Source organism: Xenopus laevis, chromosome 2L, assembly GCF_017654675.1.
Source record: "Xenopus laevis strain J_2021 chromosome 2L, Xenopus_laevis_v10.1, whole genome shotgun sequence".
Lineage (NCBI taxonomy): Eukaryota > Metazoa > Chordata > Amphibia > Anura > Pipidae > Xenopus > Xenopus laevis.
This window is the reverse complement of record NC_054373.1, coordinates 12,262,255-12,286,044: the sequence shown is the minus strand read 5'-3', so window position 1 is coordinate 12,286,044 and position 23,790 is coordinate 12,262,255. Positions and strand designations below refer to the sequence as shown.

Genomic DNA, 23,790 nt, shown 5'->3' with positions numbered 1-23,790 from the left:
TTAGGACTAAAAAAAAATGTCTCATGGTCTTAAAAGTCCGACTCCGAACATCCGGCATCTCAAAGCTCTTAAGGTCCTGTATTAGTCAATGGGGAAGGTCCCAGTGTCTGCGCAGCTGTCCGTACCGATATCCGATGATTTTGGACTGAAAATTTCGTAGTATTTGCGGAAAAGTCCAAAAAACTCCAAAAGCTCCGAAAATATTCGATTTTTGCCCGAATCTCTTTTTCCCGCTCTTGTAATGATAATAAGGTCCATTCGGAATTGCTCGGATTTCTAACATAGAAATACTTCTAAAAATTCGGACCTTGATAAATAACCCCCTTAATGTTTAAATTATTTTTTAGTAGACTTAAGGTATGAAGATCCAAATGACAGAAAGATCCCTTATCCAGAAAACCCCAGGTCCCGAGTCCCATACCTGTATATGAATACATTAAAAATGACTTAGAGGTGCAGGGAATACAATTTAAAAATATTTGATGCTTAATTGGACTCAGATGTCTGGATTTAAGAGAATATTATCTTTGTTTTAGGTTTTCTGTTGTACATAAGGCCACAGTCTAAGGATTAATTCAGGTGGGATTTATTAAGCTTGGTATGATCTCAGGGGAGCACCTACGTAGACGCTAGGGTTGCCATGTAAAAATGATGGTTGATCCCAATGTTATTAATAGGGGAAAAAAGATAAATATATAGGAAGGCCGGTATTTTTTCCCAGAAAAGGTGAGAACCCTAGTAGAAGCTGATATAGAAATGTAAGAGGCAAGTCAGCAGCCCCATTATGTGCACAGTAAGCCCAGCCGCTGACACTCTGTTATTGTTATTCACACAAATATCTGCCCATGAAATCGCTGGAAAAGGTGGAGATCACAATCTGCTCACCCCCCCCCAGGAGCGGATCGCGTTTTTCCCCCCCCCCCCTATTCCTCTTGCGACGGTTTCTTTTTTTCCTTTCATTGTTCTGGATTTTATTACACCGAGGTGTTTTTTTTTTAAGGAATAGAAATTCGCTGACATGAAAAGAAGTATTAAAACGGCTTAATCTGAGATGGCGAGCGCAAAACACGCACTGGATCTTTAGAAGCAGCAGGGGCGAGGAAATGTAGAACGCCGAGACCCCGGACAATTAACCTCATGAGAACTGGATGGGAAGGCTGGAAGATTAACTCTATCTGTGCCGGGGAGAAAGGGAAATATAAAATTCAGCCTAGAGATGATTAAACCAGAAATTCTACTGTTTTAACAATAAAACGTCCCTTTTTCTCATGAGCTCAGGTTGGGAACGGATATTACAAATGCTGGAGATGTTTCTATATTATCAGTTTGCAGGAAAGTAAATAGAACATTTCCATTGAGTTCTGAGATCTTGAGTTCCTGGAACACAAAAAAGAACAAAAAGAACGAGCGTTTCTTATAGGGGGGATTCACCTGGGCGGATCATCAGACAATTCGTGGTCCCATATTCTGACCCAGCGTGAATGGAAGGTACCGACTAATTGTCATTTGCCCTTTAACAGAGTTAATTATCTGGACATTGCTGCAGAGCGGTGTACATGGAGGCCCATTTATTATTCATTAACTATCTTGACCCGAGCAACGATTCAGAAAGCCCCCACTACAGCTATTTTTAGTATTTGAGGTTTGACACCAGTGCATTTTGTAAGTCATTACTGAAGTGCAAGGTAAGTATTTCCTATAACTGCCTGGACTGACCTCTGCCTGAACACTTACCTCCAGCAAACCCTGCGGCTACAGGGGGGCCATGAGATATAGGGGCTCCATGAGGCCTTAAAGGGCATGTAAAGGCAAAAAAATAAAATCCAATTTTTACTTTCTTTAAAGAAAAAGAAACCGATCTCCAATATACTTTAACTAAAAAATGTGTACCGTTTTTATAAGAAACCTGACTGTATGCAGTGAAATTGTCCCTTCATTTACTGCTGTGGATAGGAATTGTCAGATGGTCCCTAACTGCTCTGCAGGAAAACAATCATACTTATGTACAGCAGGGGGAGCCCCCGCCTTACTTCCCAGCCATGCAGAACTCAAGCAGCTTTGTTTGGTTCCCTGTAGAGCAGTCGACGACTGTGTAGAGATTTGTATTGGATTCTATTTTGGCTTTACATCCCCTTTACTGTTTCCAACTCCAGCTGCAGGGACAAAGATCATGGAGCCAGATTTATACAGATAAACTGGGATTCTATTTGAAGGATTATTTTGCTGCAGCCACTGGTTCTGCAGAGTTGGAGAAAGTTTGTATTAAACAATACAAAAACTATAAAATCCACATTAGATTACATGACAACACAGGACCCAGTGCAGTCTGTATATTCTGATTATTAATCAGTCTTGCTGTATTGGCTTCTGGCAGATATTATTTGACTTGTGCTGTTTTGATAATTTATGAAGATCCCTAAGCAGCCCAGACCACACTGAGCATGAGCACAGTCTTGGTCTTGCAACAAAGTTACAAGATGGTGACCCCCCTGTGGCCAACTTTGAAAGCAGAAATCATTTGTTTAGACTTAACTTCCCCTTCATATACAATTTCAATAAATATTGGTAAAATAGGCCAAGCTCAATAATAAATAGACCAGAAAAAAGACCAGAGGTCCCCAAATGTTTTTACTCATTAGCCACATTTCAGTGTAAAAAATGTTGGGGAGCAACACCAGCATGAAAAATATTCCTGGCTGTGATTGGCTGTTTGGTAGCCCCTATATGGACCCGTAGCTTACAGGAGGCTCTGTTAGGTAGTACATCTGGTTTTTATACAACCAAAACTTGCCTCCAAGTCTGGAATTCAAAAATAATCACCTGCTTTGCGGCCACTGGGAGCAACATCCAAGAATCTGGTGGGCAACATGTTACTTATGAGCTGTTGGTTGGGGATCACTGCCCCAGACATTTTGGAGGCCTAAAAAATAATTTAAAAATAGTTGGGTCCAGTAATATCTAATTACACCTCTTCTTATATCTAATGCCTTCCAAGCCCAACCAAAAGCTGGACCAATGACCCAACCCACTACTGCTATTCATTCTCTCCTTAGAGCAGAAAAGACCAAGATCCCCCAAAGCAGCTCTGGGACGGCACCGCAGATCTAAATCCAGCCCAGAGACCCCTGTCTGGTTCCAGTATGAGTATTGATGACATAAATAATCCTGCAAAGAGACCATTGTGTATTGTTCTCATTTGTGATGAGGTAACAAGAAATGAGCAAAAATGAAAAATTGGGTGTACTAAAGCCGCGAGCGCTACAAAATCGAGTTCATGTAAAATGCAGCTGAGACTCCTGAGCATTAACCACATGCATCCTCGCACGGAGAGGAAATGTAAGATACAAAAAAGAATGGTACACTCTGTGTTGTTGGCTGGATATCAAAGCTTCTCCATGACCACCTGCAGCAACTACAACTTGATATAGAGGAAAGTGTCAGCGGATCTCGAAAACACCCCACAGCTTCAGCGTTGGGAAAGAGAGATGAGCTTTAATGGTGATGGGGCCAATGCAAAATGGAATTTATGGGGCCCCACAGGACTGTACGATCCATGGGCCTTCAGGGATTGAGGAACGACAGCCTGAATTTGCTTTGGGAATAATGTAGTCTTAGAGGTAGGGTTGGAAACCAGACTCTGAGATACAGGGGGTACACCATGGACAGGGTCAGACTGGTGCATCTGGAGAAGTTCTAATGTCAGGGCCCTCCATGCAAACTGAAGGGCCTTCATCCCAGCACCCAACCTTGCACCACTCCCAGTCCCCCATCTGCAGCGGCACATACTTTCCTCCTCCCCTGTGATTGGGTCGGGGGAGAGGAGAGGGAGTGGTTCTGAGAGGGGAACGGGTTCCCGGTCGGCATGGCCCATTGGGTTGTTTCCTGGAGTTCCACCGACCCAGTCTGACCCTGCCAATGTCCTACTCTACCTTGTAAGGATTTTCTATGTGGGCACCTTCACTGCCATTCTCTGCCCGTGCCTTTGTTCTCAAAGAATATAGAGCCAGGGAAGGTCACCTTTAAATTAATAACTCCAGCTAACAGACACATTTATGTTCCACAGGGGGTCGAGAAGACCCTTCCCAGTGCTCCCCTAGTCATCATTTCCAATATATCTACACCCCATAGGAAAAGAGCAGTATATCTCTTACAAGAGAACAAGTTCTTGTACCAAACTGCGTTCTTTTGCTTATTGCTTCCAGGCTTGAAGGAAACCCAAGTTCTTTGGCAGCTCAGGGGAGACATTGCTAGCAGCCGGGGGGGGGGATGTAGAGTCAGGGTTAGACTTTGTAGCTGTTAGCAGATAAACATGACACATATCAGATGCTACTCTATAAACCGTAATCCCTACTTGTGTCCATAGCAAACATCTACTGTACAGTTCCTCCCCAGCAGATATAATTTATGTTCACTTTGGGGCTTCCCTAGAAAGTCTGCCATCTGCTACAGAGCTCTGTGTAATCGCTGGTTTTTCTCTCTCTAATCTTCTTCTTGTTAAGGAATTGTTATTCCCAGAATTATCTTTATTATTGTTATTTATCTCAGTTTGAAAATCCCTACTCAGCGACTGGGATAGGTGCTATATATTCCAACCCACAGAGTTCCAGTACAAGACTAACCATTAGGAAAGATTTTAAATCAGACTATGGGGCCGATTCACTAACTTCGAGTGAAGGATTCGAAGGTAAAAAACATCTAAAAGCTACCAAAGTCAATGTTAGCGTATGGGGAAGGTCCCCGTAGGCTTGGCTAACTTTTTTCGTTCGATTCGGATTTTATCGTTCGATCGAAGGAATTATCCTTCGATCGAACTATCTGCGCTAAATCCTTCGACTTCGATATTCGAAGTCGAAGGATTTTAATTCCTAGTCGAATATCGAGGGTTAATTAACCCTCGATATTCGACCCTTAGTGAATCGGCCCCTAAGTGTTTACCCCTTAAAGGAGACATTTCATCCCCTATGCTATGGTCCCCAAAGGTTTTTACAGATGGGCAACATTCAAATGTAAAAAGAGTTGGGGAGCAATACAAGCATGTTCCTGGATGGTGCCAAATAAGGGCTGTGATTGGCTATTTGGTAGCCCCTATATGTACGGACAGCCTATAAGAGACTCCATTTGGCAGTACATCTGGTTTTTATACAACCAAAACTTGCCTCCAAGCCTGGGATTGAAAAATAAGCACCTGCTTTGAGATCACCGGGAACGACACCCAAGGGGTTGGAGAGTAACATGTTGTTTGGGGATCACTGTCTTACCAGAAGTGTCCTGGGGAATCCCTAAATATCAAGGGGTTGTTATCAACAGGTCTGGAATATTTCTTGAGTCCAGGTGTTGGTGGATCTAGTCATAGCCAGAGGGTGATCTTTTATATTTAGGGAGGCTGGGCATTTTTTATACATGTTCCTTCATCGTATCAGTTCCATGTATACATAGCAGGATACACACAGTGCCAACTACACTTATAATAACCCAGAATACAAGTCTGTATAAATGCAGTGCCAGTTCAATGCATAAAACTTCCATCGTGTGTGTTGTTGGAAGGTCAATGGTGTTGGTTTGGGGAGGCTTAGCCTTTATTAAAACCCATGGATCTCTTACAAGTTCACTCATGATTGCTTGGTTGGATAGAGAGGCATTTGGGTTGTCTTGTTCTTTGTTTAAATCTTTAAAAGAACAGCTCTTGATGGCAATGTGGTGCAGCAAATAGTAGCGCTAGGGCCATAGATACAATTCTAGCCAGGACACTATAGACAAAGAGTTTGTATGTTCTCCCTGTATCTACATGAGTTTCTTCTCACACTCCAAACACATACAGGCAGGTTCCTCGGTCCCTGTTAAAGTTGGTCCTAGTGTGTGTGACTGTGATAAGGACTTAGAATGTCAGCTCCATGGGGTACCAGGGACTGGCATATAACCTACATTGTACATTAGGATGGCACTACTTAAAGTATAATAATTAGGGATGCAGCGAATCCACTATCTTGGATTCGGCCGAACCCCCGAATCCTTCACTAAAGATTTGTCCAAATACCGAATCCAATCCGAATTGTAATTTGCATATGCAAATAAGGGGTGGGAAGGGGAAACATTTTTAACTTCCTTGTTTTGTGATAAAAAGTCACGCGATTTCCCTCCCCATCCCTAATTTGCATATGCAAATTAGGAATCGGATTCAGTTCGTCCAAATATGAATCCTGCTGGAAAAGGCCAAATCTTGGCTGAATTCCGAACCAAAACCTGGATTCGGTGCATCCCTAATACTAATATGCCATTGATTCTGAGTAATATGTAAAAATGTAACATTATTAGAAAGTGGTGGCATTGCATGTGCCCCAAACAGTGGGAGTCAATAGATATAGGCTACCCCCACATTTAGTTGTCTTTTTCCGTCGTTTCCCTTCCTGGAAGTCTAGGGAAGTGTTATTGTTACCTGAAATGCAGAAAACCCATTTCCCAGTGAGTAATTGATGGAGTATGATGGGTGCAACTGGTGCTAAGGGAAGAGAATGGGACCTGTTATCCAGAATGCTTGGGACCTGGGGGTTTTCGGATAACAGATCTTTCCGTAATTTGGATCTTCATACCTTAAGGGGCAGATTCACTAAGGGTCGAATTTCGAAGTAAAAAATACTTTGAAATTCGACCCTCGAATTGAAATCCTTCGACTTCGAATATCGAAGTCGAAGGATTTAGCGCTAAACGTTCGTTCGATCGATCGATTTTTCATTCGATCGAACGATTAAATCCTTCGAATCGAACGATTCGAAGGATTTTAATCCAACGATCGAAGGAAAATCCTTCGATCAAAAAAAGGTTAGCAAACCTATGGGGACCTTCCCCATAGGCTAACATTGACTTCGGTAGGTTTTACCTGCCGAAGTAGGGGGTCGAAGTTTTTTTTAAAGGGAAAGTACTTCAACTATCGAATGGTCGAATAGTCGAACGATTTTTCGTTCGATTCGTTCGATTTCGTTCGTATTCGAACGAATTTAACCAATTCGATGGTCGAAGTACCAAAAAAATACTTCGAAATTCGAATTTTTTTCATTCGAATCCTTCACTCGAGCTTAGTGAATCGGCCCCTAAGTCTACTAGAAAATCACATAAACATTAAATAAACCCAATAGGCTGGCTTTGCTTCCAATAAGGATGAATTATATCTTAGTTGGGATCAAGTACAAGGTCCTGTTTTATTATTACAGAGAAAAAGGAAATCATGTATAAAAAACTTGGATTATTTCATTATAATGGAGTCTATGGGAGATGACCATTCCGTAATTTGGAGCTTTATAGATTATGGGTTTCCGGATAACAGATCCCATTCCTGTACTATGTATTAATGTCTGGCTCGGGCCGTCGCACTTCTGCAGCTGTGAGATCTGAAACGCAGATGAATTTCCCTTTTTGCAGTGGTAAATGTTATTGTTCGGCAGCGGGTGTTGGGGGTTAAATCTGAGTTGGGCCTTAGATGAACATCTGTGCGACGGCCAATAAACTACGCAAAACAAACTGGTTGCGCTGCCCCGCTGGCTTTTTAGTGCAAATACTTACAACTCCGGTTTTATAGAGAAACACTGAGGATAAGGGATTATTTTACAACCCACATCCTTTGTGTGATGCCTGGAGGAGACGTGAACAAGCTGCACTACAAATCCCAGAATTCCCCGAAAGACTGGAGCTAAAAGGCTTGACATCGCTGCTCTAGGGAAAAGCCGTTTTCTTATCATTTTTATGATTCCCACATATGGGGGATATGATCCTGACTAGGGGCAACTTTAATTCCCTATAATTTCATGGCCTCCTTATGTGCCATATTCTTCTCCAATTGGTGACGTCACAATTGCACTTGTGTGTTCCCACTGGGCCTCATTATGACTGAAGAAGAGCCACTTGGGTGCCTAGGGGTCAACTGGAAATGGGGTGTTGCTCATGGACCTGGGAGCCCTGTGCAATAACTTGTTGTTTCTCTCCGTGTGATCCTTGTTGCCGCCATCATTAGTGATTTCCATATAAATCCTTCTCCTGGAGCTACTGCTGGCCCAAATCCACATTCCATATACTTTAGCAGCTCGCTGGTCCCTATGGCAACGCACCAGCTGGAGTTTGAGCATCTTTTTAATTTGAATTTAATAAAAATCCATGTTTGCGGGGAATTCATTGGCCAACAGTTGGAACTCTTTTTCTAAAAAAGCTGTGTTTTTTTAAATATATTTTAAGACCTTCCGTAATATTTCTAGATTTCTGTGACACAAGGCAATATTTTTATTGGATTTAAAGAAAAAAGTCCCAATGTCAAGCCAAAGAGTTTATTATCTCATCAGTAGTATGTGGGGTGCTCATGCCCCAGACCCACAGCTCGAGGTGCAACTAAAGGAAAAAATGGCAGCCACTCACCGATCCCACAAACAGGCTTGTAATAAACTAAAAACTTTATTTTAGGGCAAAAATACATAACTTTACGCATTTTGTGCCATCCGGCACTTAATCATTTATTTATTTACTAATGTCCATGGGGTAAATTTATCAAAGAGTGAAGTTCCGCCACTAGAGTGAAATCCCGCAGCTCTCAATTCATTTCTATGGGATTTTGAAAGGCGGTATTTATCAATGGGTGAAAGTGAAAGTTCACCCTTTGATAAATACGCCTATAAAAAAATTCCATAGAAATGAATGGGGAGTGGCGGAATTTCACTCTAGTGGCGGAACTTCACTATTAACTTCACTCTTTGATAAATACACCCCATGTGCGGCCCATAGTCAACAAATCTGTCACATGGGAGAGTGGAAAGGGCCCTTTCTGGGGGAACTCTGGGTTTGGTGACAATAGAATCAGGGCCGGATTCGGATCGGTCCTATTGCCCATGCGAGCGCAGCAACGGGGAGATGTGATGGGCGAATTTGTCCTGTTTCTCCTCGTCATAAAATTTGTGAAACGGGCGAAAAATTCGCAAAATGTGACTTTTGATGCCGGCGACAATTTCAACGCCATCGACATTTGACGCACAAAGTCAATGGCCGTCCATTTAATTGTCGCCGGCACCAGAACTGTCACCGGTGCCAAAAAAAAATGTAACAGTGGCAAATTTTTGCTGAAAAATGCGGAAATTGACCACAAATTTGTGCCTACGGAATAAATTCACTACTGGGGGGTTGCACATCCCCAGTCCTCCTCAGCAAGTGGCCGGGCAGCATTGCGCCCCAAATAATTTGCCACCCTAGGCCCGGACCTTTGTGGCCTCACCACAAATCCGGGCCTGAATAGAAGGGAAAACAAGGCAGGAGAGATAAGGGAAAGTACAAGTTTTTTGTATGCAAGAGCTTTTTTTGGAATATAAATATTTGCGAGCGTGACTGAGCAACGTTCAACCCTCCACCTGACCCGGATACATATTTGTTATGCCCGCTGCATGTGTACAGACCAGTGTCCATTAAAGCAAGTCCATAATAATACCTATAGCTCACACTTGGGATCCATGTTCCAGTGTCATAACTAGATGCTACTGGGCCCCAAAGAAAATCAATTTTAGGGCACAAAATTGGGTTGCCAACTTTTCTGGAAAAAAAATACCTGGGGTTTTCTGGATAAGGGATTTTTCTGTAATCTGGATCTTCATACCTTAAGTTTACTAGAAAATCATGTAAATATTAAATAAACCCATTTGATTTTCTGGCGAATCTTTGGGGAGATTAGTCGCTTGGAAGAAGACGAGATTTGTCTCCGGGCGACTAATCTCCCCGAATCTGCCTGTGTACCCTGACCCTAAAGGGGAAATTAATAATGTAAAAATACCAATGAATCCTACTCAAGAGACGACATCCCCTCGATTATTTGCGTCTGTTAGAAAGAAACGCAGATTGTTTTATGTAATTCAGTCCTGCCATAGAAAGGCAAAATACTATACATATAGGTTTAGCTACTACCGGCACAAATTGCATATTTACAGGATTTGTTTTTCACCCTAATCCCTCTTATCTGAGAGAGTAAATAAGGGGCTACAAAAGGCGCGGCCCCCGCCCTGAGCAAAGGTTCCATTGCAAGAAGTGAAAAGAGGGGATTTAGGAGCTTAATCCCGTCATTAGGGTGAGACGGAGGTAGAAAAGGTGTTTGTTCGGGGCCTCAAATCCCTTTATTGCACCTGTCCTCACTTTTATCTGGAATGTGTCGTTCACCCCAGAGGAATGTTCCATAAAGATGGAGAAATCTGCGCCTGGGATCAAGGGCCGGCGACTGGATACATAGGGTCAATAGTAGAGTCAATGGAGGGGCCACCTGTTTCTCCTATAGAGATAATGGGATTAAAGGGATTGCCGCTCCCAGAGAGAATCTTTTCCAGTGCAACACTGCTGCTCATTTACTAACAAAGGAGCTAAATTGCACCAGGATAGTCCTATAGGCAATTGCACTGGTACAACTGGTGTTGACTAACTTGGTTTTGCAGTCCTTACACCAGGGTCCATGGAGGTCTTCACGCACAACATTTGGCCAGACTCCGCCTCTTAGATAAATAATAATAACAATTAATAAATAATAATAATAGATAAATAATAATAATAATAGATAAATAATAATAATTAAATAATAATAATAATAATTAAATAATAATAATAATGAATACATAATAATAATAATAGATAAATAATAATAATAAATAATAATAGATAAATGCTTGTAGTAGTGGACACTCTCCTGTAGCTCAAGGAGTATACAAGACAGTATATATGTGTCCACCCTCAGATTGTATCCTAATTGGCCTTTACGTTGTGCCCCCACTTCCAATGGTTTGGGGTCACCCTCTCAGGTTGGAAACAATTGACTTAAAGGCGCGGTTCACCTTTAAGTTAACATTTAGTATGTTATAGAATGGACATTTCTAAGCAACTTTTCAATTGGTCTTTATTATTTATGTCTTGTAGTTTTTTTTTTCTGCTGTCTCTTTCCAGCTTTCAAATGGGGGTCACTGACCCCATCTAAAAACAAATATTCTGTAAGGCTACACATTTATTGTTATTTCCGGTGGTGTAACTAGACATTACTGGGCCCCACAACAACTAATTTTTATCTGGCCCCCAAATTGTCTAGAAGTTGACCTGTTTTACTAATATTTATTGTAATTGTAGATAAGGGCCTCATGGGGTCCTTATACCTCCTGGGCCCAACTGCAGCTGCAGGGTCTGCTTCCTCTGTAGTTACGCCCCTGGTTATTGCTACTTTTTATTACTCCTTTTTCTATTCAGGCCTTTACTATTCATATTCCAGTCTCTTATTAAAATCAGTGCATGGTTGCTAGGGTAATTTGGACCCTAGCAACCAGATTGCTGAAACTGCAAACTGCAGAGCTGCTGAATAAAAATCTAAATAACTTAAAAACCACAAGTAATAAAAAATGAAAACCAATTGCAAATTGTCTCGGAATATCGTTCTCTACAGGTGGAAAATGGGTGGAAAAAAGTAAGGGTGGAGAAAGTGGCCAAGCCAAGGGGAAAGTGTTAGAAGGAATCTTTAAGTTGGTGGGTAAAACTCGTGATATGAAGAATAACAAAAGTGATACTTAGTGATGGGCGAATTTGTCCCAAAAATATTAGAGAAATAAATTATTTAGAAATTATTTTGATGCGAGTCAATTTAGGCCTGCGACAATTGTTATATGCGCGCCTATTTTGGCCAAATGTATTAAAGTCAATGGGCGTCCAGATAATTTTGACGTGCAACAATATTTATGCGCGAGACTATTCTAAAATTTGCCCAAATTTTTTAAATACTGCGGATTTTTTACCAGTGAATTTTCCCTGCAGTTTCGCGAATGTGGCGAAACGCGGAAACTCGATGTGAATTCGCGCCTGGCGAATTTATTCACCCATCACTAGTGATACCTCTCTAACTTGGTGGCCGTTCCTCCGCCTGGTGATTCCAAGCCTTTGTGTACAGAGTCATAGCAATCACCGATCTCAAGTCAGGGTGGGCAGAACGTGAACTTAATGACACTGTATAAATATTTTACAGGCTTTTCTGATTATGTTTAATGGCAGAACAGTTGCTGATGTATTACCGTGGCCTGTACGTAGTCTAGCCTGGCATTATTTTGGCCGCCCAGAAAAATTGTGCCATATGTCCTGGATAAGACCCAACAAAAGACGTCGTCGTTACCTTGGCTTTAGACTTCAGGCGGCGCTGGTATTACAGTAATCTGCCTTCACGCACACGGCCGCTTAGAAACATGAAAAATGGTCGTTCAGGCGAAAGGTGACGGAACATGTTTCAGATGTGCCCACATTTATCATGGGGAATTCTCTTTGATATACTGGCTCCCCAGCTCTGCACAAAGCCCCTCTAATGTGCAGTGTATGGTTACAGGGAGACAGGGTTACTAATGGGATCAGAAGCAGGGATCAAGGAAACGCTCAGAGCCTGGAACAGGGGTGTTATTATAGAGGGAGCAGACCCTGCGGCTGCTGCGGGGCCTAGTAGGTATAGGAGAACCCAATTGATTTTTTAAAAATGTCTTGTGCCCTACAGTTTAAATAATTTTACTCTGAGGCCCTCTAACCTATGTGATTGGCCTGGACTACTTAATATTGCCATTGGAAAACAGCAGATACACTTTTTTTGGAAGTGCAATTATCCCCCAGACCATTATTTAGGGTTGCCATCTGGCCAGTATTTTCCCGGCCTGACCGGCAAAAACGATGCTTGACCCCAATGTTATTGATAATGAAAAAATCTCAATATTTATATTTTTTCCTAAAAAGGTGGCAACCCTATCTAGGGATGGGCGAATTTGACCCGTTTCGTCAAAAAATTTGCCGCCGGCGAAATGTCGCTAACGCCCATTATAGTCTATGGGCGTCAACTTTTTTTTTTTGACGCACAACGCCATACAAGTCTATGGGCATCACTTCCACGGCGAAACAAGGCGAAAAAATTCGCCCATCCCCACAGCTCACCTGACAGCACAGCGGCATCTGATAGGGACATGATGTGTGGCTCAAGTGCAAAGACTTTTTTGGTTCAAACCCTACTTTGATCCCGGGGGCAGGCCCAATCCCTGCACTAAGCTTCCTGCCGTGACCTCCATTTTTAGGGCAGGTTGCGGCAAATTCAAAGCGAATACATGCGCACACGCAGAGTATATTAGTATATAGTATATATGAGCATCTGCCATTTCCATCCATTGACTCTATTAATTGTGTGTAATGAGCCAGTGGATATTTTGTAACCTCTTCTCTTTCCATTTTTGCAATCCAGGATTAGGCGATGCCTGGGGTCATCCAAGCCGAATTGGACCATTGGACAACGTGGCCAAGGAACTGGGATCTCATCTTCTACAGGTATCTAATAAATCTGCAATTATTTTGGCTATATTATTTCATATTCTATTAATGAGCTACAAGTACCAGCAGCCTGTTCTGTTTCCCTATTTAAAGGCACACAGTGTATCACTCATGTATTATAAGGGATAATGTGCCCCTACTGTAAATGATAAGGATATTAGACGTCACTGAGGAGTTGTTCTGTGACCATATAAAGGCACAAGGCTGCAGGCTGAGTTATACAGGGAACTCTGAGTATCACTCATGTATTATAAGGGATAATGTACCCCCTACTGTAAATGATAAGGATATTAGAAGTCACTGAGGGGTTCTGTGACCATATAAAGGCACAAGGCTGCAGGCTGAGTTATACAGGGAACTCTGAGTATCACTCATGTATTATAAGGGATAATGTGCCCCCTACTGTAAATGATAAGGATATTAGAAGTCACTGAGGGGTTCTGTGACCATATAAAGACACAAGGCTGCAGACTGAGTTATACAGGGAACTCTGAGTATCACTCATGTATTATAAGGGATAATGTACCCCCTACTGTAAATGATAAGAATATTAGAAGTCACTGAGGGGTTATTCTGTGACCATATAAAGGCACAAGGCTGCAGGCTGAGTTATACAGGGAACTCTGAGTATCACTCATGTATTATAAGGGATAATGTGCCCCCTACTGTAAATGATAAGGATATTAGAAGTCACTGAGGGGTTCTGTGACCATATAAAGACACAAGGCTGCAGACTGAGTTATACAGGGAACTCTGAGTATCACTCATGTATTATAAGGGATAATGTGCCCCCTACTGTAAATGATAAGGATATTAGAAGTCACTGAGGGGTTATTCTGTGACCATATAAAGGCACAAGGCTGCAGGCTGAGTTATACAGGGAACTCTGAGTATCACTCATGTATTATAAGGGATTAAATATTAAAGCTACTAATACTCAGGCTGAATGAACACATTTATATTTCCTCCTGGATAGCACATTGAGATTAACATGTTATTCAGTAGGGGAATCCTTAGAAGTCATAATGAATGGGCTGAGGGGGATTAAAAAGCCATACATTATGCTGGAAGTGTTAAGTTGTCAGTGAGTTATTAAACTGATTGATGGCTTATGTGCAGGGCCTGGGACAGAAGTAAATATATTATCAACTGAACCACCTGGATGTTCCCTAATGAGGATTTTCTAGGGGGAAAAAGCTGCATTTTCTTTCAGATCAGACACAATCTTATATTTTCATTAGAAATTGTATAATTTGTTTAGATTCAGAAGTCTGATTGAGCCGAGCAGTTCATGGCAGCACAGTGGGGCTTTTATCTCGGTGGCACTGGGGCGTTTGATTCGAGCCCTGGATAAATATTTATGGGTCCCCCCTTTTTAATAGAATTTATCCACGCGGGGCGTCTGCTTGTAGATGGATTTAATCCAGCGCAATTTATCACTGAGGGCCCAAAGACCTGTACGTTTGCACTGAATGTGCCCATTATTGGAGGAAAAGACACAGCAGGGCTGCAATAATCTCCCCCTCCGACCTGTAAAGTCTCACTGCACCCAATGTGTTTCCATAAAGAGCCCCCCAGACGCCATGTTGCCTTGGGCTGAACTATATTTACAGCTTCACAAAGGCAAAAAGCTTTGCATGAAATAAAAACAGTAAAATGCAAAAAGGGGATGAAAGAAAATGTCATTGTAATCAACTCCAATCCAATCCAATATATATGTGCATTCATTACACAGTTGTAAAGTGTTTAACCTTATCTGTAAATCTAAATGAGATTAAAAGCAGCGTCTCTTTGTTTCTATTTAGCGCACTGCTGGTTCTGTCTCCTGAAACGATGTAGCAGAAGTCAGTTTATTGAGTTACCAAGAGGAGAACTGAATTCTGCTAAATGGTTTGAAGAGCCAGAACCAAAGAACAGAGAAAAGGCCCCCAGGCCGATAAAAGCTGCAGACAGACCGATTGGCAGCTTATTGGCCTGTGTGTGGGGCCATCCGACGGGCTTCCCCGATTGATATCTGTCTGAATGTCGGCCAAATTTGGATCGGGCAGGTTGAAAAATCCTTTCGGACCGCGGTTCCATCCGTGTGTGTATCCGACTGCCCATATCAGATGCATCATGATCCGATCGTTGGGCTCTAGGGCCCAGGAACGGATCAGCCCGATATGGGCATGTCAGGGAAACCAAACGAGTGGATCTCTACGTCTATGGCCACCTAAAGAGAGAGAGCCAAACACTGGTTCCAATAGCAAGTACGTTGCCACCTGTTCGGATTTCACTCAGATAGCCCGGTTTTTGGAAGGGCTGTCTGGGTGAAAAGTTCCTTTATGGATTTCCAAATTAGGAAAGTCGATGATCGCCACGTCCTCAGTCCCACCCCTGACATCACTGGCCTGGCCCCCATCTAGGGTTGCCAAATTTCCGTACGGCTGATACCGGGCAGGGGGGGCGGGCCGTGACAACAGTGGACGGGACCATGATGTAGATGAAAATGGTTTGATTTCATTGGCCGATCGCCGTGTCAATCAAGGGAATCCTGTCTGGTTTTCCTTATTTGGAAAACCTGCCAGGGAGAGTCAGAAAAAGAAGACAAAAAAAGAAAAAATTAAGACCAATTGAAAAGTTGCTAAGAACTGGCCATTCTATAAAATGCTAAAAGTTAACTTAAAGGTGAACCAAGGTTTGGGGTGTTTAGTCCTCCTTTAAATATTTACTTGAACACAGCCCTATGGGTGGAGCCAGTACCTTTCCAAAAACAACCAGATAGTGTTTTCAGTTGCAGGTTGGATATAGACAGAATAGGAAGGTTAATTAATAAAAATCATTAATAAAAAGCAATGAAAACCAATTAAAATAGGATCCAGAATAGGTCCATCTTTAACCTGCTAATACGTAATATAAAAATGAATTTCCCCTTTAGAATTCCATCAGCAAACAATGAAGTAATCTTTCAGTTCAATTTCTGACTAATGGTGATCTAATAAATTCTGCCTCAACCTAACTACGTTGCCTTGGCACAACCAACTGCTCCTGCTGCCTGTCTGAGACTCACCATAGGAGTGAATAGTTTGCAGCAGGAAAAAAAATGGTTGGTTAATATTTTGCATGAATTATTTTAAAAGGGAAATTAACAACATTAATGTTTTCTGTGTTATAGACGTCCCTTTCCTGTTCTTTTTATGTCCCTTTTCAGCTGCTCCTCAATGTTTATAGGGATTCATCCTTTTTAAAAATGCCCTTTTTCCCCTCCCCTACAGACTCTCGATGGATTTGTTTTCGTCGTAGCGTCTGACGGCAAAATCATGTACATTTCAGAAACTGCCTCCGTCCATCTGGGACTGTCCCAGGTAAGCTGGTGGGACTGATGGGGATGAAGCTTGGAGCATCCCACTATGTTAAAATGATAAAAGTTTATGATAATATAATATTACAGGGGGAAAACTGGAAATTTCGCTAAAATTTCATTTCAATCCAATAATTAAATACAGGTATGCGATCTGTTATCCGGAAACCCATTATCCAGAAAGATCCAAATTACAGAAAAGTCTCCGTTATAATCAAATAATCCAAATGATTAAAAATGATTACCTTTTTCTGTGTAATAATAAAACAGTCGCTTGTACTTGATCCCAACTAAGATATAATTAATCCTTATTGGAAGCAAAACCAGCCTTTTGGGTTTATTTCATGTTTACATAATTTTGTAATAGACTTAGGGGCACATTTACTAAGCTCGAGTCAAGGATTAGAATAAAAAATACTTCGAATTTCGAAGTTTTTTTTGGCTACTTCGACCATCGAATTGGCTACTTCGACTACGACTTTGATTCGAACTAAAAATCGTTTGACTAAGCGACCATTCGATAGTCGAAGAACTGTCTCTTTAAAAAATACTTCGACTTCATACTTCGGCACTTTAAACCTACCGAGGTACAATGTTAGCCTATGGGGACCTTCCCCAGCACTTTTCTAAGGTTTTTTTTTTATCGAAGAAAAATCCTTCGATCCATCGCTTAAAATGGTTCAAATTGTTCGATTCGGAGGATTTAATCGTTCGATCGAACGATTTTTCCTTCAATCGTTCGGTCGAACGAATTGCGGTAAATCCTTCGACTTCGATATTCGAAGTCAAAGGATTTAACTTCGATGGTCGAATATCGAGGGTTAATTAACCCTCGATATTCGACCCATAGTAAATGTGCCCCCACAGGTATGAAGATCCAAATTATGAAAAGATCCATTATCCGGCAAACCCGAGGTCCCGAGCATTCTGGATAACAGGTCCGATAACTGTATATAATTTTATATTCACCGATGTCTAATAAATTCAACATTTTTGTTTGATGGTGAACTTGCCCTTGAATAATTCTGTCCCTTAATAATAAATGTGACTTCTGTTGGCAGGTGGAACTGACAGGCAATAGTATATATGAATACATTCATCCGTCGGACCATGATGAGATGACTGCAGTACTCACTGCGCATCAGCCGCTGCACCCGCATTTACTGCAAGGTACATTTATTACATGGGGAAGGCCATTTAGTTGCTGTTATGTAAAAATGTGTGTGTGCGAAAAGGGATTTGCAGCTTGGAGACCTGTCCAATAGCTGGAGGATTGGTGTAAAAAACCACAATACAATAAAGGGGGTGTGGCTTGCCAGAAAGCAGGCTGAACTATGGGTGGGTCTTTTAGCAGTCGTTACAGTATGGCTAATTCTAAGTCGCTTTTCAATTGCCCTTCATTTTTTATAGTTTTTGAATTATTTGCCTTTTTCTTCTGACTCTTTCCAGCTTTCAAATGGGGGTCACTGACCCCGTCTAAACAACAAATGCTCTGTAAATCTACAGATATATTGTTATATTATTTTATTACTCCTCTTTCTATTCAGGCCTCTCCTATTTATATTCCAGTCTCTTATTTAAATCAATGCATGGTTGCTAGGGGAATTTGGATCCTAGCAATCAGATTGCTGAAATTGCTAAGTGGAGAGCTGCTGAATGAAAAACGAAATAACTAAAAAAAAACACAATTAATAAAAAATGAAAAACAATTGCAAATTGTCTCAGAATATCAATCTCTACATTTCACATTTAAGTACATTTTTAGTATGTAATAGAATGACCAATTCTAAGCAACATTTCAATTGGTCTTCGTTATGTAGTTTTTATAGTTTTTTCATTATTCACTCTCTCATCATATCGCGTCTAGACTACTGTAACTCTCTTTAAATTGGCCTCCCCCTCCAGAGACTGTCACCTATCCAGTCCATAATGAACACTGCTGCGAGGCTCATACACCTCAGCAACCGCTCCTCCTCTGCCTCGCCATTCTGTCAATTCCTGCACTGGCTTCCACTACCTCTCAGAATCAAATTCAAATTAATGACCCTGACATTCAAAGCACTTCCTAACTCTGCCCCACCCTACATCTCTGAACTCATCTCTATATACTCATCCACTCGCTTACTACGCTCCTCTACTGACCTGCTACTCAACTCTTCTCTCATTACCTCCTCACATGCTCGCATTCAAGACTTTGCAAGGGCTGCACCCCTCCTCTGGAACGCTCTCCCACGGTCTGTCCGACTTTCTCCCAACCTTTCTGCTTTCAAGAAATCTCTTAAAACGCACTTCTTTCAAGAAGCCTACCCTCACTCTGCTTAACTACCAAACGCAACACCCCATACAGTACCACATTTCTCACCCACTCAATTCGATCTTATCCTCTCCCACACCTTGTGTATTATTCCCTTTCCTTTAGATTGTAAGCTCCTTTGCACAGGGCCTTCCTCACTTTTTGTACCGGTATTGATTGTGATGTATGTAACTCCATATGTTCTATGTATGTAATTAATGGGATTTAGTTGTATAATCACATTTACTTTTCAGTGCAACGAAATATGTTGGCGCTATATAAATACATGTTAATAATAATAATAATAATTATTTGCCAGCTTTCAAGTGGGGGTCACTGACTCCATCTAAAAATAAATGTTCTGTAAAGCTACAATTTTTTTGTAATTGCTACATCTTATTACTCATCTTTCTATTCCAGTCTCTTATTCAAATCAGTGCATGGTTGCTAGGGGAATTTGGACCCTAGCAACCAGATTGCTGAAACTGCAAACTGGAGAGCTGCTGAATAAAAAGCTAAATAACTCAAAAACCACAAATAATAAAAAATTAGGGTTCAGCAAAATCCCAAAAATAAGGATTTATTAATTTATTAATTAAAATTAATTTATTGGGCTTTGATTCCCAGCAATACAGATTGAACTTTACTGGGTTCCTAGGATAAAGAAATAGTAATAATTATGTTACAGTTTGTTGATCGTGTCCAGTGTTATAGCAGTGTATGTACTGTAAAAGGATTGTATAAAATATAACCAGAGTATAAACACAGTATAGGTACAATATTAGTACAATTTAACCACAGTATAAGTACAAAATAAATCAATTACAGTGGAACCTCAATTTTACATCCCCTGATTTGAAGTTTCCCCTCATTTTACAATTTAGTTTTGTGGTCCCACCTATATATTATACATAAATACATTTCCCTGATTTTACATTTTCCTGGATTTTACACCATTTTTTTCTGGTCCCCTGAAAAACGGTTCTACTGTATATGCCCAGTTTAAGGGGCAAATGTATCAAGGGTCGAATAACGAGGGTTAATTAACCCTCGTTATTCGACTGGGGAATTAAAATCCTTCGACTTCGAATATCGAAGTCGAGAGATTTTGCGCAATTCGTTCGATCGAACGATTAAATCCTTCGGATCGAACGATTCGAAGGAGTTTAATCCATCGATCGAAGGATTATCCTTCAACCAAAAAAAGTTAGCCAAGCCTATGGGGACCTTCCCCTTAGGCTAACATTGAGTTCGGTAGCTTTTAGGTGGCGAACGAGGGGGTCGAAGTTTTTTCTTAAAGAGACAGTACTTCGACTATCGAATGGTCTAATAGTCGAACGATTTTTAGTTCGAATCGTTCGATTCAAAGTTGTAGTCGAAGGTCGAAGTAGCCCATTCGATGGTCGAAGTAGCCAAAAAAACACTTCGAAATTCAAAGTATTTTTTCTTCTAATCCTTCACTCGAACTTAGTGAATGGGCCCCTAAGTTTAAGTACAGCATGAACACATATAAGTACAGTATCAGTACAGTTTATGTGCATTTTAAGTAAAGTTTAAGCACAGAATATCAAATATAAGGACAGTAAGAACAACTATAAGTACAGTATAAGTACAATATGCTTACAGTATAGGTATAAAGACACTATATGTACAGTATGAGTATATTATCAAGGTTATTATCAGGTTATTTATCAATGTCTGAATTGATCTCAATATTTTTTGAAAAATAAAAAAAATTTTAGGGAAAAAACGGGAAAAATACGAATTTTACGCATTTTTCTTTGTCTTATTTATAAATACACTTTCCCAAAAATGTTGTTTTTTTAGGAATAAAATCGTGAAAAATACGAATTTTACACATTTTTCAGAAATTTCCACCCAAAAAACTCCAGATTATTGCACGAAACCCAGCTCAGATCAAAAAATCTTTGGGATTTCTCCCATTCACTTATATGTAACCTCGACAGGTCTGAGATGCCGGATTTTCAGATTCAGACTTTTTCCATCCACGGGGTATAATAAATTCCAAAAAATTTGTGATTTCTTTTCCCACAAAATATTCCGATTTTATACTAAAAAATTTTTTTGGGGTTTTTGGCATTCGAAGTTTAGTAAATAAGCCCCTATAAGTACAGTATGAGTGTGATATATTTCCAGTATAAGCGCAGTATAATCAGAATACAAGCAGATTTGGCCTTTGCTTCAGAGAGTCTGCCCTGAGCTTAATAAAGGTGCCGGCAGACAGAGAGCAGTTGCCAGTCAGTAACAGTTACATCATCCCTAAGGCGACACCATGTGTCCAGGGAAGGAGCGAGCGCATGGTGTTCCCCGTACGTGTGTCAGGGGTCGTAGTCTCTAAAGCTGCCTGGGTGGCCCTCAGTGGCACTTCTGTCTAATTAACCCCTTACATGCACAACAGTCATCACACTCTAGTGATACCCCTGAAGCCAGAAGAGGGGAAACATGTAAAGTGCACTGTTTCATTTTCTGGGCAAAGTCTTATTGAATAAAGAAAGTTGTAAGTAAAGACACATGTATGACACATATACCATCTTGCCTTACTTTACAAAAAACTCTTTTCCTGACAACATCTTCTATAACTATAGTCACTATACCACAGGTGACACCAAGTTGCCTTACTATACACACTATCCAACTGACTATACACACTATCCAACTGACTATACACACTATCCAACTTACTATACACACTATCCAACTTATTATACACACTATCCAACTTACTATACACACTATCCAACTGACTATACACACTATCCAACTTACTATACACACAATCCAACTGACTATACACACTATCCAACTGACTATACACACTATCCAACTGACTATACACACTATCCAACTGACTATACACACTATCCAACTTACTATACACACTATCCAACTTACTATACACACTATCCAACTGACTATACACTCTATCCAACTGACTATACACACAATCCAACTGACTATACACACTATCCAACTTACTATACACACTATCCAACTTACTATACACACTATCCAACTGACTATACACACTATCCAACTTACTATACACACTATCCAACTTACTATACACACTATCCAACTTACTATACACACAATCCAACTGACTATACACACAATCCAACTGACTATACACACTATCCAACTGACTATACACACAATCCAACTGACTATACACACTATCCAACTGACTATACACACTATCCAACTGACTATACACACTATCCAACTTACTATACACACTATCCAACTTACTATACACACTATCCAACTTACTATACACACTATCCAACTGACTATACACACTATCCAACTGACTATACACACTATCCAACTTACTATACACACTTCCCAACAAATGCGCTCCCTTCTCAGAGAATTGATGGTTTCATGGTTGGCCACTGCTCTCCCACTTGCACCTCCCTTAAGTTCTGCATGTTGTTCTCAGACACAATATATTAAACGGCTGGCTTCAATTGTTCAATATCCCCCATCCCTTAGAGGGCAGAGCCTTGGGAAGCTGAGCTAAGCGGCGGAATGCAGATTCCATACGTCTCCGGAACAGCTGTGCACTACAGTGCGGCCAAAAGGAATGATGTGTTTAAATGGTTATCTAAATGGTTATCTCACTATCTCTGAGCACATGATTCAACAGGAGGGACACAGCCAATACCTGCCCTCACCCATTAATTCTCACAACACAAATACATCCCTTTGCCAGTAACTGACACTTTTATTAAAGTCCAAAAGCCAAAAACTCAAAAAAATTTAGTTTTCTTTAGAATTTTTAGAGGAAAATAAAAACTCACATTTTTCTAGATTTATTATACCCCGAGGATGGAAAAGTCTGAATCCATAAATCCAACATCTCAGACCTCACCTGCCCCCTGCACAGAGTTGGACAAACAAAAGGTGGCAACCATTTACCCTATCCTTTTATACTGCTAGGGAAAGACCTTGACATACTTGGGCCAATTAGAATCTTAGCTACAAGGCATGCCTACACTTAAATAGCAAACTCCTCCCCCACCCATACCTCTCTTTCATTATTTAACTTGGTTATATCAGTTTGTTCTCTTACTTTCCAATCTCTGTCCCTTCCCATTCATTTTGTGTTTCCCATTTTTTGTATTTTCATATCCTGTGGCTTTTTCCATCTCACTTCCTGTTTCTACTTCTGGTTTAGCCCATCCCCCTTTTTACTTCCTTATCCTGTCTTGTGTATCTGTAGGGAGGAGCTATACTGGGTAAAAATGTAAATATTTAAAGGGGCCCTAAACTTTTTCAAAACAATAAGGCTAACACCTAATATGCACTGATTTTTGCAATTTCTAATAAAATACAACATATTATTTATTGTCCCTTTAATTTTCAATCAGTATAAAAAATACAGCGCACCCTTTAATGGAAACTAGAGTTTTATGTTGTGTTTTCTGATCTATTCAGCAGATCATACGTTAATAGGTTATTATTCTTCACAAGTTAATTTAAGATCACCCCTAGATTCCAGTGGAAGAATCTTTAGCTTTACAGGATTTAATAATGAATTCTAATTCTAATGTTCTTTTAATTGGGAAACCTCTGCTCCAGACTGACAGAAGGAATAAAAATCTGCCTATTTGCACAAGTCACAGTCTCTCGGCCCCTCATTCTATGTTCCCTCTCATGTTATCCACACTTGGCAGGGCTACATCATTTAAGGCCATGATATTCCACACCACGCTCATCTTAAGCTCCAGCCGGCAGCTCCAATCAGCTCTTACTGGGAATATTAATGATGACAATTTTGAACTTCTTAACACTGACCGGC

General features: G+C 40.7%; 1 protein-coding gene across 1 annotated transcript in view; it reads left to right on the top strand.

The window, feature by feature from the left end:
- Positions 1-23,790, top strand: part of sim2.L (SIM bHLH transcription factor 2 L homeolog) — a 55,889-nt gene that overhangs the window by 22,300 nt on the left and 9,799 nt on the right. The window contains exons 2-4 of the mRNA XM_018245910.2: positions 13,247-13,329; positions 16,587-16,676; positions 17,734-17,842. Coding sequence (XP_018101399.1) covers positions 13,247-13,329; positions 16,587-16,676; positions 17,734-17,842 — 282 coding nt within the window. The remainder of the gene's footprint in view (positions 1-13,246; positions 13,330-16,586; positions 16,677-17,733; positions 17,843-23,790) is intronic.